This window comes from Anomaloglossus baeobatrachus, chromosome 9 (assembly GCF_048569485.1).
Source record: "Anomaloglossus baeobatrachus isolate aAnoBae1 chromosome 9, aAnoBae1.hap1, whole genome shotgun sequence".
Classification (NCBI taxonomy): Eukaryota; Metazoa; Chordata; class Amphibia; order Anura; family Aromobatidae; genus Anomaloglossus; species Anomaloglossus baeobatrachus.
The window spans coordinates 178,609,303-178,624,476 of record NC_134361.1 but is presented as its reverse complement, the minus strand read 5'-3'; the positions used below and the strand labels follow the sequence as shown (position 1 = coordinate 178,624,476).

At 42.9% G+C, this 15,174-nt stretch overlaps 1 protein-coding gene across 1 annotated transcript in view; it reads right to left on the bottom strand.

The window, feature by feature from the left end:
• Window positions 1–15,174, bottom strand: part of ASTN2 (astrotactin 2) — a 935,497-nt gene that overhangs the window by 801,315 nt on the left and 119,008 nt on the right. Inside the window, exon 2 of the mRNA XM_075324083.1 lies at window positions 2,317–2,504. Within this exon, the coding sequence (XP_075180198.1) occupies window positions 2,317–2,504 (188 nt within the window). The remainder of the gene's footprint in view (window positions 1–2,316; window positions 2,505–15,174) is intronic.

The following is a 15,174-nucleotide window of genomic DNA, read 5'->3' as shown; positions in this document are numbered from 1 at the left end:
TCCTTTATACTGACTGGTACACAGTCTGACTTGCCCCTGTACGCACGTGACCGGTTCAGCGGTAACGTCCTAGGTTTCCCAGTGACGTTAACTGGGTTACCGCTCAGTCTGACGGGTTCCTACACATGTGACCGATACCTGTTGCGATTCCTTTTGGTTTTGATGTGTCCCTACACACGTGACCATTACCTGTGTACCTGTGAGGTTAACAGGGACACGCTACACGTTGGGGTGTGTCCTTAAACATCCCCTTTGTTTCCTTTGTGTTATTCTGAGTTGCAGTATTTCGTTCTCCTGTCCCATAGTGACTTTAATACCTGCCCGGCGGACTTCGGGTGACGATTGATATCACACTTTTTATAATCAATCATCCCCCTCCACTGTTCTAGGCTTCATACACACATGGAATGGAATTCTTGTGAATAAGATCTGTCCTGAAGTACCCAAGAGTGGCCACCATACAGTAGAGCGCCATTTCTAGTGTTTATATTTGGTCACCACCAGAGCTTGGAACAGCTGATCGGTGGGGATGCTGAGTGTAAAAACCTGACCAATCTAATACTGATTAATATATTATGACGGGACAACCCCAAGTTTGTACCTAGTGTCTTCAAACCCAGAGGTAGAGATGACTTGTACTTGTCAGGCAAAGTAGACAGTTGTCTATCAGTTTCAGAAGCAAGCTTACAAATAAAATATTTGTATCATTGATTCACCGACCTCCGTACCCAGCAGACAGGTCTCTGTCACTTGCCCCCACCAGGTGTTGATCCATTGTGGGCCAATAATGCACCAGCAGGTCAATAACAAAAAAGGTTTGGGGGTCAATAGAAGATTCTGGCTCCCTATTTAAATCCAGTTTCCCATCACCTGTTCTTTACACTTTTATACTACATATTCTCAAATTATTGGATTGTTCAGACCACAAGTTTTTGGCTATGTTTCTAATTAACCCTTGGAAGCAATAACTAGTTTAAGCTTTGGACAACCTCGTTTCTAATGGATGACCTGGTTCACCACTTGATTTCGACTTTCCCCCATCCCACTCTACTAGTCAGCAGCCTGTCACACTAGGTATGGGGAAGTACCAAGCGCATGGCGAAAGGGAAGGGAAACCCTGTGTCTAGGGAAAGGGGATGGTGACCCCTCACCTAACCTACTGCTGGTCCCTGGGGTCCCTCACCACCTTAGATAGGTTCCGCACCTTTGCGCTGAGTCAGATACCTGACCCTAGGTATGCCTAGTGCTGGACCCTAAATATGGAACGGATGGGATAAGCTCTTCAACCCCACTAAACAACTATAGAAGACACAAAGAGGACACACAGGGGAAAATGTATGAACTACTTATCATTAGATGACTCAGGTAGAAGTTCAGCAGAGCTTTCAGCAACGATACCACAGAGGAGTACAAGCCACTTGCGTGTGACCCCGACTTGAAAGAACTGAAAATATGACCAGCACCAAAAGAAGGGGTATTTAAACACCAAGGGAATACTGATGATAAGCAGCTGAGTGGAAGGTGAGCTCCTGCTGGGTCCAAAAGGGAGAGAGATGAATCCAGCAGGAAAGCTACCTACACCAATATACTGACAACAGGAACAATGGAAAGTCAGTGAGCAATCTGTGCAGCCAAATTCTGTGACCTTCTATGGCCAGAAACCACATGAATGTCTGTCACCCGTGACACACCCATGACACAGCCACTCTGAGGATGCAACCCAGCGGCCCCATCAGCAAACTCCAGATGTTTTTAAAGAGTGTTAAAGGCTTAAAAATCAAATACCCCCTGTACCCAATTAAACAGAGCAACCAGACTCAAGCCAAATTATGGAATCTTGTTTGAGTTGACCAATTTGTAACAATTTGCAAAGCAAAAAAAAGTATAACTTTGGTCTCTAAAACAATGCATACTAAAGATGCAAAATTGGGCTTAGGCATTGATGCTTTAATAAATTGATGGATTGAAAAGGTTTACCTATGGATTGTTCATTACTAGGGATGATCGATTACCGCAAATATTCGGCAACACCCATATTCGCCGAATAGGTCGCCGCTATTCGACGATTTGCGAATATTCGATGCTCAATGTAGGTCTATGGGAAACCCTAATAGTTGCCGAATAGAAACTATTCGGGCTTCCCATAGACTTACATTGCGCATTGAATATTCGCATAGCGGCGAACTATTCATCAGATATTCGCGAAGCCGAATATTGCCGAATATTTGTGATATTCGATCATCCCTATTCATTACCTATTGGACATCTATCATGCATAATACTCTGTAAAACGTCTGGGTTTAATATCACACTCACCATGACTGAGACATGTAGAACATGAAGCTGCTCATCCAGCTCCTGCACAGGCTCTTGCAGTGTTGGAGGAGTGCTAAATGAAGTTTGTTCCCTCATGCGTAGAGACACACGAAAGTAAAGCGTTCCATTTTCCAGCCACTTCTGGGTCCAGTGTACAAGAGAAATGTCTTCAATACTGCCAGACATCTCTGAAAATAAATATAAGAAAAACTGTAAGTGGGAATATCATGTACAGTGTAAAATATGAAGATTGCAACATCTCACTAATCTGGGAAATTTAGACAAACACCGTATAGTCATATAGTGTAAGGAACACATAAGTATTATTTGTGGTTTGTAATATTTCTATTATTTGTAATATTAGCAAGTCAGTACAGAAAATATGATTGGTTTTAATAGGAGGATTAGGGAACAGACAAAACGTCTTCCTCATGGAGAATCATGGGTTAAAAGAATATTTTTATAGTTGAAAAATTCTGCCTTATTGTGGCTTCCAGCATTAAAATACAGCACCATGCAGATTCTGCCCCAGTCTACACTGCAAAAGCATACAGCACCATACAAATTCTGCTCCAGTCTACACTGCAAAGCATACAGCACCATGCAGATTCTGTCCCAGTCTACACTGCAAAGCATACAGCACCATGCAGATTCTGCCCCAGTCTACACTGAAAAGCATACAGCACCATGCAGATTTGCTCCAGTCTACACTGCAAAGCATACAGCACCATGCAGCTTCTGCCCCAGTCTACACTGAAAAGCATACTGCACCATGAAGATTTGCCCCAGTCTACACTGCAAAGCATACAGCACCATGCAGATTCTGCCCCAGTCTACACTGAAAAGCATATAGCACCATGCAGATTCTTCCCCAGTCTACACTGCAAAGCATACAGCACCATACATATTCTGCCCCAGTCTACACTGCAAAGCATATAGCACCATGCAGATTTGCCCCAGTCTACACTGCAAAGCATACAGCACCATACAGATTCTGCTCCAGTCTACACTGCAAAGCATACAGCACCATGTAGATTCTGCCCCAGTCTACACTGGAAAGCATACAGCACCATGCAGATTTTCCCCAGTCTATACTGCAAAGCATACAGCACGATACAGATTCTGACCTAGTCTACACTGCAAAGCATACAGCATGATACAGATTCTGCCCCAGTCTAAACTGCAAAGCATACAGCACCATACAGATTCTGCCCCAGTCTACACTGCAAAGCATACATCACCATGCAGATTCTGCCCCAGTCTACACTGCAAAGCATACAGCACCATACGGATTCTGCCCCAGTCTACACTGCAGAGCATACAGCACCATGCAGATTCTGCCCCAGTCTACACTGCAAAGCATACAGCACCATACATATTCTGCCCCAGTCTACACTGCAAAGCATATAGCACCATGCAGATTTGCCCCAATCTACACTGCAAAGCATACAGCACCATACAGATTCTGCCCCAGTCTACACTGCAAAGCATACAGCACCATGCAGATTCTGCCCCAGCCTACACTGGAAAGCATACAGCACCATGCAGATTTGACCCAGTGTATACTGCAAAGCATACAGCACCATACAGATTCTGACCCAGTCTACACTGCAAAGCATACAGCACCATGCAGATTCTGCCCCAGTCTACACTGCAGAGCATACAGCACCATGCAGATTCTGCCCCAGTCTACACTGCAAAGCATACAGCACCATACATATTCTGCCCCAGTCTATACTGCAAAGCATATAGCACCATGCAGATTTGCCCCAATCTACAATGCAAAGCATACAGCACCATACAGATTCTGCCCCAGTCTACACTGCAAAGCATACAGCACCATGCAGATTCTGCCCCAGCCTACACTGGAAAGCATACAGCACCATGCAGATTTGACCCAGTGTATACTGCAAAGCATACAGCACCATACAGATTCTGCCCCAGTCTACACTGCAAAGCATACAGCACCATGCAGATTCTGCCCCAGTCTACACTGCAAAGCATACAGCACCATGCAGATTCTGCTCCAGTCTACACTGCAAAGCATACTGCACCATACAGATTCTGCCCCAGTCTACACTGCAAAGCATACAGCACCATGCAGATTCTGCCCCAGTCTACCCTGGAAAGCATACAGCACCATGCAGATTTGCCCCAGGGTATACTGCAAAGCATACAGCACCATACAGATTCTGCCCCAGTCTACACTGCAAAGCATATAGCACCATGCAGATTTGCCTCAGTCTACACTGCAAAGCATACAGCACCATACAGATTCTGCCCCAGTCTACACTGCAAAGCATACAGCACCATGCAGATTCTGCTCCAGTCTACAATGCAAAGCATACTGCACCATACAGATTCTGCCCCAGTCTACACTGCAAAGCATACAGCACCATGCAGATTCTGCCCCAGTCTACACTGGAAAGCATACAGCACCATGCAGATTTGCCCCAGGGTATACTGCAAAGCATACAGCACCATACAGATTCTGCCCCAGTCTACACTGCAAAGCATATAGCACCATGCAGATTTGCCTCAGTCTACACTGCAAAGCATACAGCACCATACAGATTCTGCCCCAGTCTACACTGCAAAGCATACAGCACCATGCAGATTCTGCCCCAGCCTACATTGGAAAGCATACAGCACCATGCAGATTTGCCCCAGTCTACACTTGAAAGCATACAGCACCATACAGATTCTGCCCCAGTCTACACTGCAAAGCATACAGCACAATGCAGATTCTGTCCCAGTCTACACTGCAAAGCATACAGCACCATACAGATTCTGCCCCAGTCTATACTGCAAAGCAAACAGCACCATACAGATTCTGCCCCAGTCTACACTGCAAAGCATACAGCACTATGCAGATTTTGCCCCAGTCTATACTGCAAAGCATACAGCACTGTGCAGATTCTGCCCCAGTCTACACTGCAAAGCATACAGCACTATGCGGATTCTGCCCCAGTCTACACAGCAAAGCATACAGCATTATGCAGATTCTGCCCGTCTACACAGCAAAGCATACAGCACTATGCAGATTCTGCCCCAGTCTACACTGCAAAGCTCACCAGAAATTTGTGAAAACAGCAATATTTATGTGGTTAGTGATTATTATTACAGAAAAATGTACTAATAGAAACCCAATTTAAAGGTGCCATTATCTGATTTATAATTTCTCTTGCAGCATTTTTACATACCAATAGTAAACCTTTTATCGAAAACTTTAAAACTTCAATGTAAAAGTATAAACTATTCTTTAAAAAAGATGCAAGCGGTCAAAATAAAATCAGACTTCATCTTTTTATATCGACAGTGTTTTTCGAATCTTGTTTCTTTGTTGAGATGATTGTCATATTGATATAAATGTTTGTTAGTAGTGATTAATATGTGCAGATGGCAGACGTGTAATGTATCACCTCCTGGATCCCTTCCAGACGCCGCTTGCATATTTTAATACTCTATTATTATCTTTTATCTGTGTATCACAACCATATTTTCCGTGGCTCTACAGCAAGTTCTACAGATTGAACATAATGGCGATAACTCCACAGGAACTCATATTAAGATGTTTCATCTGACAAGAGATTGCAATATTAAAGTGAATAAGACGAGGGAGACAAAAGGCAGGTATATGTCCGCGAGTCGAGAAGTTGTAGCCGTAAACAAGAGATTACAATTTTGTGAAAAGGAGATGGTTCATTAGATCTTCATTACTAAACTATGACTTCTTAAGTATCTGCGAAGCTTGGGGAGATACATTAAATGAAGACACTGATTATATAAAGCTTTGTGTTCTGGTGGAACGAAACCTCATTGCAGATGGGAGTAGAATGGACATGACAATGGATATGACAATTGTTCGTGGACAGAAAAAATAGCTTTCGAATTCCCTGAAAATTAAAAGGAACTAATGAAAAGGAAGAAATGTCTACCAAATGATGGTCATTTTTACATTTATAGAGCCAGTACTCACTCATTTTGTTTCTTCTCGACAGAAGAAGATTCTAATTTCTAGGACGATAGTGGTCTCCATCATTATTCTTGCGCTCAGTTAGTATTTATCAATGTTCGAGAAAAACTCCAAATGGATTGAGTTGAAGTTGGTTTATTTGTCTACACGTTTCGAGACAATCTAGCTCCTTCCTCAGGACAAAACCATAGTATAAAACTATGGTTTTGTCCTGAGGAAGGGGCTAGATTGCCTTGAAACATGTAGAGAAATAAACCATTTTCAACTTACCTCTAGAAGTCCCAGAGAGGGGTCATTTAACATTTCTACCATTGGAACCCTATGGAGCTCGAAATTCCTGGGACTTCTAGTGTTAATCCATTTGGAATTCTTCTCGTACATTGAGGCAGCGGAGAGGAACCGCAATTTATCCTGATGTACTCCGTGTGCATCACCCTTGGATCTGCAGCAGACTGTCACACGTGCATTAGTAGTGGTTTCACACACAACAATCTCATCTCTACCCCAGCTGTTACCAGTTAAGACCCTATTGTGCTTTTTCTGCCATTAACCATTTGATTGCTGCAAGTCCTTAGCTGATTAAACATCTGCAGCACTTGAGCATATTTTCATTCCTGGCTCTGTGTCTTCTGGTGTTTCCTGCTCTGTTTGTCTACCAGACATCCTGCATATCCTGCTGTCCTGGTCCTTGGTGATCCATGTGTGCTCCAGAAAGTCCTGCCCGATCTGCATTCACCTTCAGACAATGTTACTTATTCTGACCCACAATTCAGAGAATCCACCTCACCAGGTGAGCCCATAACGCAAATGTAAGTGTTTCATGTGTTGGAATGAGAGATGAGTAGTGAGTGTAGGGAGCTGTGTCACACTGAGTTTTGCGCGAACTTCGACGACTGTCATGGCACTGTCATAGTTTCTCGGTTGTCGCTATTTAAAGGCCCCATTACACGCAACAACGTATCTAACGGTATATCGCCGGGGTCACGGATTCTGTGATGCACATCTGGCATCGTTAGCGGCGTCGTTGCGTGTGACAACAATGAGCGACCGTTAACGATGGAAAATACTCACCAAATCGTCCATCGTTGACACGTCGTTCATTTTCAAAAAATCGTTGATTGTTGAGGACGCAGGTTGTTCATCGTTGCCGAGACAGCACACATCGCTACGTGGGACACGAACTACAGCTTACCTGCGGCCACCGGCAATGAGGAAGGAAGGAGGTGGGCGGGATGTTACGGCCGCTCATCTCCGCCCCTCCGCTTCTATTGGGCGGCCACTTAGTGACGCCGCTGTACGCCGCACGAACCGCCTCCTTAGCAAGGAGGCGGTTCACCGGCCACAGCGACGTTGCTAGGCAGGTCCGTGTGATGGCTCCGAACGATATTGTGCGCCACGGGCAGTGCTTTGCCCCTGACGCACAAACAACGGGGACGGATACGCTCGCTAGCGATATCGCTGCGTGTGACGGGGCCTTTACACAGGCAGATTTCATAGTCGAGCTGCTGTGTGCTCAATCATAGTCAGACTAGCAAGAATTAACCTCTGCTAGCCTACTTGTTAGGCTCCTTTGATTACATGTTGTGAGGAAGCCAATCACATCTGCTCCTCTCATATAATATTCTACTTATACAAGCTATAGGTTATACTGTGTTGATCTTTGTGCTTTGGTGTTCCTGATTATCTCAAAAGTGTTGCTTTTTGTCTGTCCTCTTGTTGTTTCCTCCCTGCTCTTGTTTATCTTTTCTTATCTTTTATTGTCTTATGCGTCTGTGAGAGCATGCTCTGTTAACGAGTTTTGGTTTCCCCTGTTTAATTTTGTGGGTTTAATCTCACTCCTGTTCTGGTTTCCCCTGGGGGAGAGGGTTTCAGATCAGTCCTCAGGAGCAGGGCTAGGAAGGAGACTCAGGCATCCCCACCTTTAGGAGTATCCTTGAGACAATGGATAGCATAGGGCTCCCTAGCTTGAGGGTCAGCTTAGGAGCGCCAGTTTCCTGCTATCCCCATAATCAGCATGACAGGCTGGCTGACAATTTAATTATTAACTAAGCCAGCCTCCATCTCTGTCAGAGATGAAGTAAGTAGTCATCTAGCCCTGGTCATAAGAATCAAAGTCCTGTGTCATGTATGACACGAAAGTCAAGCTATCATGAACCAGTACAGAGTGGCTATCAAAAGTTCATGGCACATGTAAATATAAATGTGGGTTGAGCCAAAACACATCTCACCACTCAAGGACCCTCATAATTATATTTCTGTACACATTTCTGCACAAACATAGCAGAAAAATCATATTTACAAATAATATTCAGCTTGAAAACCCCTTTAACTTACTATAAAGTGATGTGTTTCAGCATTCACATACACATTCGAGACCCAAATCCTCTATATTTTGCTTAAAGCAACTTTTCCTTCCAGTTCTATAAAGTGGCAAAGAGCAAAGATTTGAGCAACCGCTCTCTGTTGCTCCCTCGCATTCTTCAAAGGAAGGTTCGGAGATTGATTTAGAGCAGATTGTGGATAATGTTAGGTAGATAAGAAAACCGCTTTACCTGCCGCACTATTTACATGGATATACAGGTAACCTACTTACTGTCTGTTTTATGTATGTCAGTTGCCTAATAACCTACATTACTTTTTATCTCTAGTGATTTAATTCTACTTTAATTCTTGCTTATAATGGAAATTATGCCAAATTTCAAGGTGAGATTGTGCCGTGTCGATGCTTATACCCATCAACCAATCTGTACAAGCTGAGCTGCAACGGGGGGACCAATTAAGAGCGCGATGAAACAGGAGCTAGCTCTCAGATGCCTATTAACCCCTGAAGTTCAGGGCTATTTTGGGACACAAGGACATATAGTTTTTTTATACTTCTTTTTGTAAGACGAGCTATAGTTTTCAATGAAACCATTATGGTGTACAGGCGATACGTTGATCACTTTTAATGTCATTTTTCATCTCGCGATATAACTGACATGTCAGCGATTCTCAATTTACAATGTATTATGTATTTTATGTTTTACTACTTTTGCACAATAAAATCACTTTTTGTGTATATCACCAGTATGGCAACTTCTATAGAGGTAGTAAAACCTGAGAGTTAGGACAAAAAATGTGGCAGAAACAGTGACAGTAGTAAAATTCTTCTATTTGTATTCTTAGTGTAAAATCCCTTAGCTCAAAGCAAACCTTAGATTAGCCACTAGACTTGAGCAGATCAGACAAATTTCAAATTTGCCTGTTTGAGCATTTTTTCCTGGGAAATTCCATTTGAGAAGAAGGTATTCTCGAATTTAATGTTCCTTGCTATGCTCTTGGGATCTCTACAGACTCCTAAAAATGTAATATGTATAAAATAAAAATATATACTGACCACACAGCTCACCTTTCCAGCCACTCTACCTCCCAATGTCACCCGTCTGGCTGTCACAATCCACATGTCACAATATTTACAAAGACACAGGACACAATTCACATGTCACAAAAGGTACAAAGACGCAGGACACAATTCACATGTCACAAAAGGTACAAAGATGCAGGACACAATTAACATGTCACAAAAGGTATAAAGACTCAGGACACAATTCACATGTCACAAAAGGTACAAAGACGCAGGACACAATTCACATGTCACAAAAGGTACAAAGACTCAGGACACAATTCACATGTCACAAAAGGTACAAAGACGCAGGACACAATTCACATGTCACAAAAGGTACAAAGACGCAGGACACAATTCACATGTCCCAATATTTACAAAGAAGCAGGACATAATTCACGTCACAATATTTACAAAGACGCAGGACATAATTCACATGCCACAAAGGTACAAAGATGCAGGACATAATTCACATATCACAAAAGGTACAAAGACGCAGGACACAATTCACATGTCACAATATTTACAAAGACGCAGGACCCAATTCCCACTACACTACATGACAATACAATAACGTGATTGGTGTCTTCAGGGAAAGGAAAGCGACAGCAAAAGTCCACATCCTTACACATAATAATACCGCCATGTAATGGTTGAAAACCAGCGCTAAGGGGTACTTTACACGTTGCGTCATCGCTAGCATCGGCTAGTGATGCCGAGCGCGATAGCACCTGCCCCATTCGCACATGCAATATGTGGTGATCGCTGCCGTAGTGAACATTATCGCTACTGCAGCTTCACACGCACATACCTGCTCGTTGACATCGCTGTGACTGTCAAACTATCCCTCCTTCAAGGGGGAGGTGCGTTCGGCATCACAGCGGCGTCACCGCGACGTCACTAATTGGCCGGCCAATAGAAGCGGAGGGGCGGAGATGAGCAGGACATAACATCCCGCCCACCTTCTCCCTTCCGCATTGCCGTTGGGACGCAGGTAAGGAGATGTTTGTCGCTCCTGCGGTTTTACAGACAGCGACGTGTGGTGCCGCAGGAGCGACAAACAACATCGTACCTGCGGTCGACCCGACATTATGAAAATGACCGACGCTACACAGATCACCAATTTCCGACACTTTTGCAATCGTTTATCGGCGTATCTAGGATTTAGACATTGCGATGTCGTTACCAGTGCTGGATGTGCGGCACTAACGACGTGACCCCGACGATATTTCGGATGCGACGTCGCAACGTGTAAAGTACCCCTAAGTCTTGCTAAAATTCTAGTTATACCATACTTAATATATTGAACAAAAGCTTCTCTACTGGGAATGATAAGAAAATTAGAAGTCAACGGAGGCTTCTGTGACTGTATAATGGCACAAGGCGGATGGCCGGGCTGATTTACATAGGTCACAGAACTCTGAGGTGACTTTTAAAGTTCTCAGTAATTCACAGATGGGTGAAACTAATCCTTACAACACACACTTCAGAAAAAAAGAGCATCTTCTCCAGCAAAGAATGAAAAAAAAATTCTGACTTGTGAATTTGATATTTTTTATCAGCTTCTAAAGATACAACTTCACACCGTATCACTCTATCAGTGATTGACAAAGGGGAATTAATTTCTTGTGGAAGCGATCTGTTATAGATCAGGTGCTTGGCGACGTCTATTCATAACTGGCAAGGTATAAAATCAGATTGTAAAGAATGTAGAAATATTGTTCTATTGATGTATAATGATATGTCACACAGGATCCCAAATGTAAGTTGTGTGCGGTACCAAATTATTACCGCCATATCGCGCTCAGCTTCTAACCACTGCAACACCAGACATATTTTTAGGTTTTTTTTTCATCTATGCAGTTTGAAGAGTTATAAAATCTTTTCTCGCTTGGTTAATCAAACAATTCTTGCATCCTTGTTTTGTGATACATGGGGTAAAATTGTTATGTTATTTTCACATTTTGTTTTTTTTTTTACTTTTTTGCTGTTATGAGGCGATAATGGTGGGAAAATAAAATAAATACATGTCTGTTTTTCACATTTTTTTTCAAACAAGGAACCACTAAAATAAATGTAAACATTTGAATGTTGTTCCCAATTACTTTTATATATTGAGGGGCATTTTTTTTTTAAGAGTGTGGGGTTAGTAATAGCTATTTGGAATAGCCTCAGGTTTTTTTTATTAATTTATATTTTATTTATGTCATATATTGTGCACCCCATAAACTAATAAAATAATTAAATATTTTTTCTTTTCTGTAACTGGTATATTAGCCCCAGTTACAGTGGAAATTCAGCCTCCTGAATAACTGGGTCTCGTAGAACTCAACAGCTCCTGATCCCTCAATACAGACTGATCACTGGTATATTAGCCCGAGTTACAGTGGAAATTCAGCCTCCTGAATAACTGAGTCTTGTAGGACTTGGCAGCTCCTGATCCATCGATACAGACACAGATCACATAGTCTTTAGGTTGGAAAAAGGAAGGTTGGGAAAAGAAAGTGCCATTGGTGCTTCCTATTCTGTGCACACAGTGCTGATCAGTGTCTGTATCTTCTATATAGGGAGTCTGGCTGTGTCTGACAGTCGGCTCCAGACTTCCAAATGTGTTCTACCAAGCAGTGATGCTTATAGTTTCTGAGCAGTCCAGGAGTATTTAAAAGATAACTAATTTTTTCTTTTTCCTATTTTTTATTAATTTATTTTTTATTTACTACACATATTGTGCCGTCCATAAGGTAATACAATAATGAACTACTTTTTCTTTTCTGTAACTGGTATTTTAGCCCCAGTTACAGTGGAAATTCAGCCACTTGAATACATGGGTCTCATAGGACTTGGAAGCTCCTGATCCTTCGATACAGACACAGATCACATGGTCATTAGATGGGAAGAGAAAATACCATCAGTGCTTCCTATCCAGTGCACAGAGGGCTGGTCAGCATCTGTGTCTTCTATATAGGTAGTCTGGCTGTGTCTGACAGTTGGCTCCAGACTTCCAAAGGTGCTCAGCTAAGCAGTGATGATTAAGTAAGATATTATTCCTGTTTTTTATTCATCTATTTTTTATTTACTGCACATATTGTGCCCCCCATAAGGTAATAAAATAATAAAAACACTTTTTCTTATCTGTAACTTGTATATTAGCCCCAGTTACAGTGGAAATTAAACCACCTGAATATATGGGTCTCATAGGACTCGGCAGATCCTGATCTCTCCATACACACAGCGATCACATGGTCACTAGGCTGGGAAGAATAAGTGCCATCTACACTTCCTATTATGTGCACACAGTGCTGGTTCAGTGTCTGTCTTCTCTATGTGGAGTCTGGCTGTGTCTGGTAATTGGCTCACCACTCCTAAAGGTGCAAGGTGCCTTGCAGCTGCTCTACTGAGCAGTGACACTTATAATCTATGTTCAATCCACGAGAAGTAACTAATTTTTTTTTAACTGAAAATATAGCTTGGATAAATATAATAAAAGGTATAATCAATTTATTTAGCACCATTCAGGCAGAAAATGTGCAGTCAAAACTACTTAGATCCGTACATACACTGAGAGTGATTCATTATTGTATTTGTGTAGTTTGGTGTGTTTCTGCCTTTTTCATTTGTGCCTTTGTTAAAGTCTATTTTATAAGCGTTTACATGTTTTGTTTAACATTGTTCATTAATTGCGACTTTTTAAAATTCGCTAATTTTTTATGCAAATGTTCTCCAGCTCCCTACTGGAATTATTTTACATATACTTTAATTTTTTGGTGTATAGTTTGCTACATTTTAGCAGACTATGCAATTTTTTCTGCTAATAAATAGTCACAAAAAAGATTAAAGAAAAAAAAATAAAAAACATTTTTGACTTTAGTCAAAATTCATTAACTACGTGCACCATTTTGCATCCTATGTCTTGTGTATTCAAGGAAAAAAACAGAAGAAATCCAGTTGGTGTAGGGCCCGCAATATTATGACACCAGCACAGATAAAGCCCACGGCTGCAGCCCCCAACTGTCAGGCTTTATCTGGGTTGTGTATGAAAATAAGGTTGGAGTAACACTTGCAACCGACTTTCACGAGTCTCGCATCGCATCACCCAGCACAACCTGAAGCTCTACGGACACGAGTGTCTCAGCTGCATACAGATACATTATTATTATTAATATTTATTTATAGAGCACCATTGATTCCATGGTGCTGTTCATGAGAAGAGGGTTACATACAGAATACATATACAAGTTACAATAGTACAGAGGACTCTGCCCTTGCGGGCTTATATTCTAAAGGATTTTGGGGAGGAGGCAGTAGGTGGGGTGTAGGTTGGGCGGCAGCTCCGCACGGTGGTGGGGTGGCAGCTCTGCACGGTGGTGGGGCGGCAGCTCCGCACGGTGGTGGGGCGGCAGCTCTGCACGGTGGTGTAGCGGCAGCTCTGCACGGTGGTGGGGCGGCAGCTCTGCACGGTGGTGGGGCAGCAGCTCTGCACGGTGGTGGGGCGGCAGCTCCACACGGTGGTGTAGCGGCAGCTCTGCACGGTGGTGGGGCAGTGGAGTCATACATGCGGCCGATCTGCTCCTGTCAAGAGAGTGTGCGGCAGTGACGGGTGATGTAATGCAAGACGCGTGAGAGCCCCTCGCAAGGTCACTCCGGCTTAAGAGGAACTGTATGCGGCTTCTTTTTATTTATTTTTTTTAATTTAAATAAATAATTAAATAAACTAACATGGGGTCCCCCCAATTTTGATACCCAGCCAAGATAAAGCCCGACAGCTAGGTCTGGTATTCTCAGGCTGGAGAGGCCCAGCCTAAAAATATCAGCCGTCACCCATTAGATGCGAAAATCCCGGGGCTTTACCAGGCTCTTCCCGATTGCCCTGGTGCAGTGACAATCAGGATAATAAGCAGTTAATGGCAGCCCACAGCAGCCACTAAGTCATGGATTAGTGATGGCAGGCGACAATGAGATACCCCCATCACTAATCTGTAAGTACAAGTAAATAACCACAGACACCGAAAAAATCCTTTATTCGGAATAAAATACAAAAAAACACCTTTTTTCACTACTTTAATAACCCTGCGGACACATTTGACTGCAACCAATCACAGAGGCCAAGCTGGTCAGTGGGCGGAGAAATCAGGGAAAGCAGTGCATATGTATGAGCAATAATGAGCAGCATAGGGAGGCCACGGGAGCAGTGTACAGCCGCGCAGGAGCAGCGTACAGCCACGATGAAGCCTCAGTAAGTATGAAGCGCTCGCGTTATTCTTATTTTCTCTATTTTTCCTTTTTTTTTTAATCTCCCGAGTGCCAGATCCAGATCGAACACCCGAAATCCCAGGCCCATGTCTGGCACCCGGGCACCTTTGAAACCTCGCAGATCCGGCTTTTACAGGCCATCCCTACTAAGTTCTAACTTAAAAATGAAAAAAAAAGTTCACCTTCTCTTGAAAGTCAACAATCAAACTCAAGTTCTTGTATTCTCTTTAATTGCATACTTTCTGTTTCA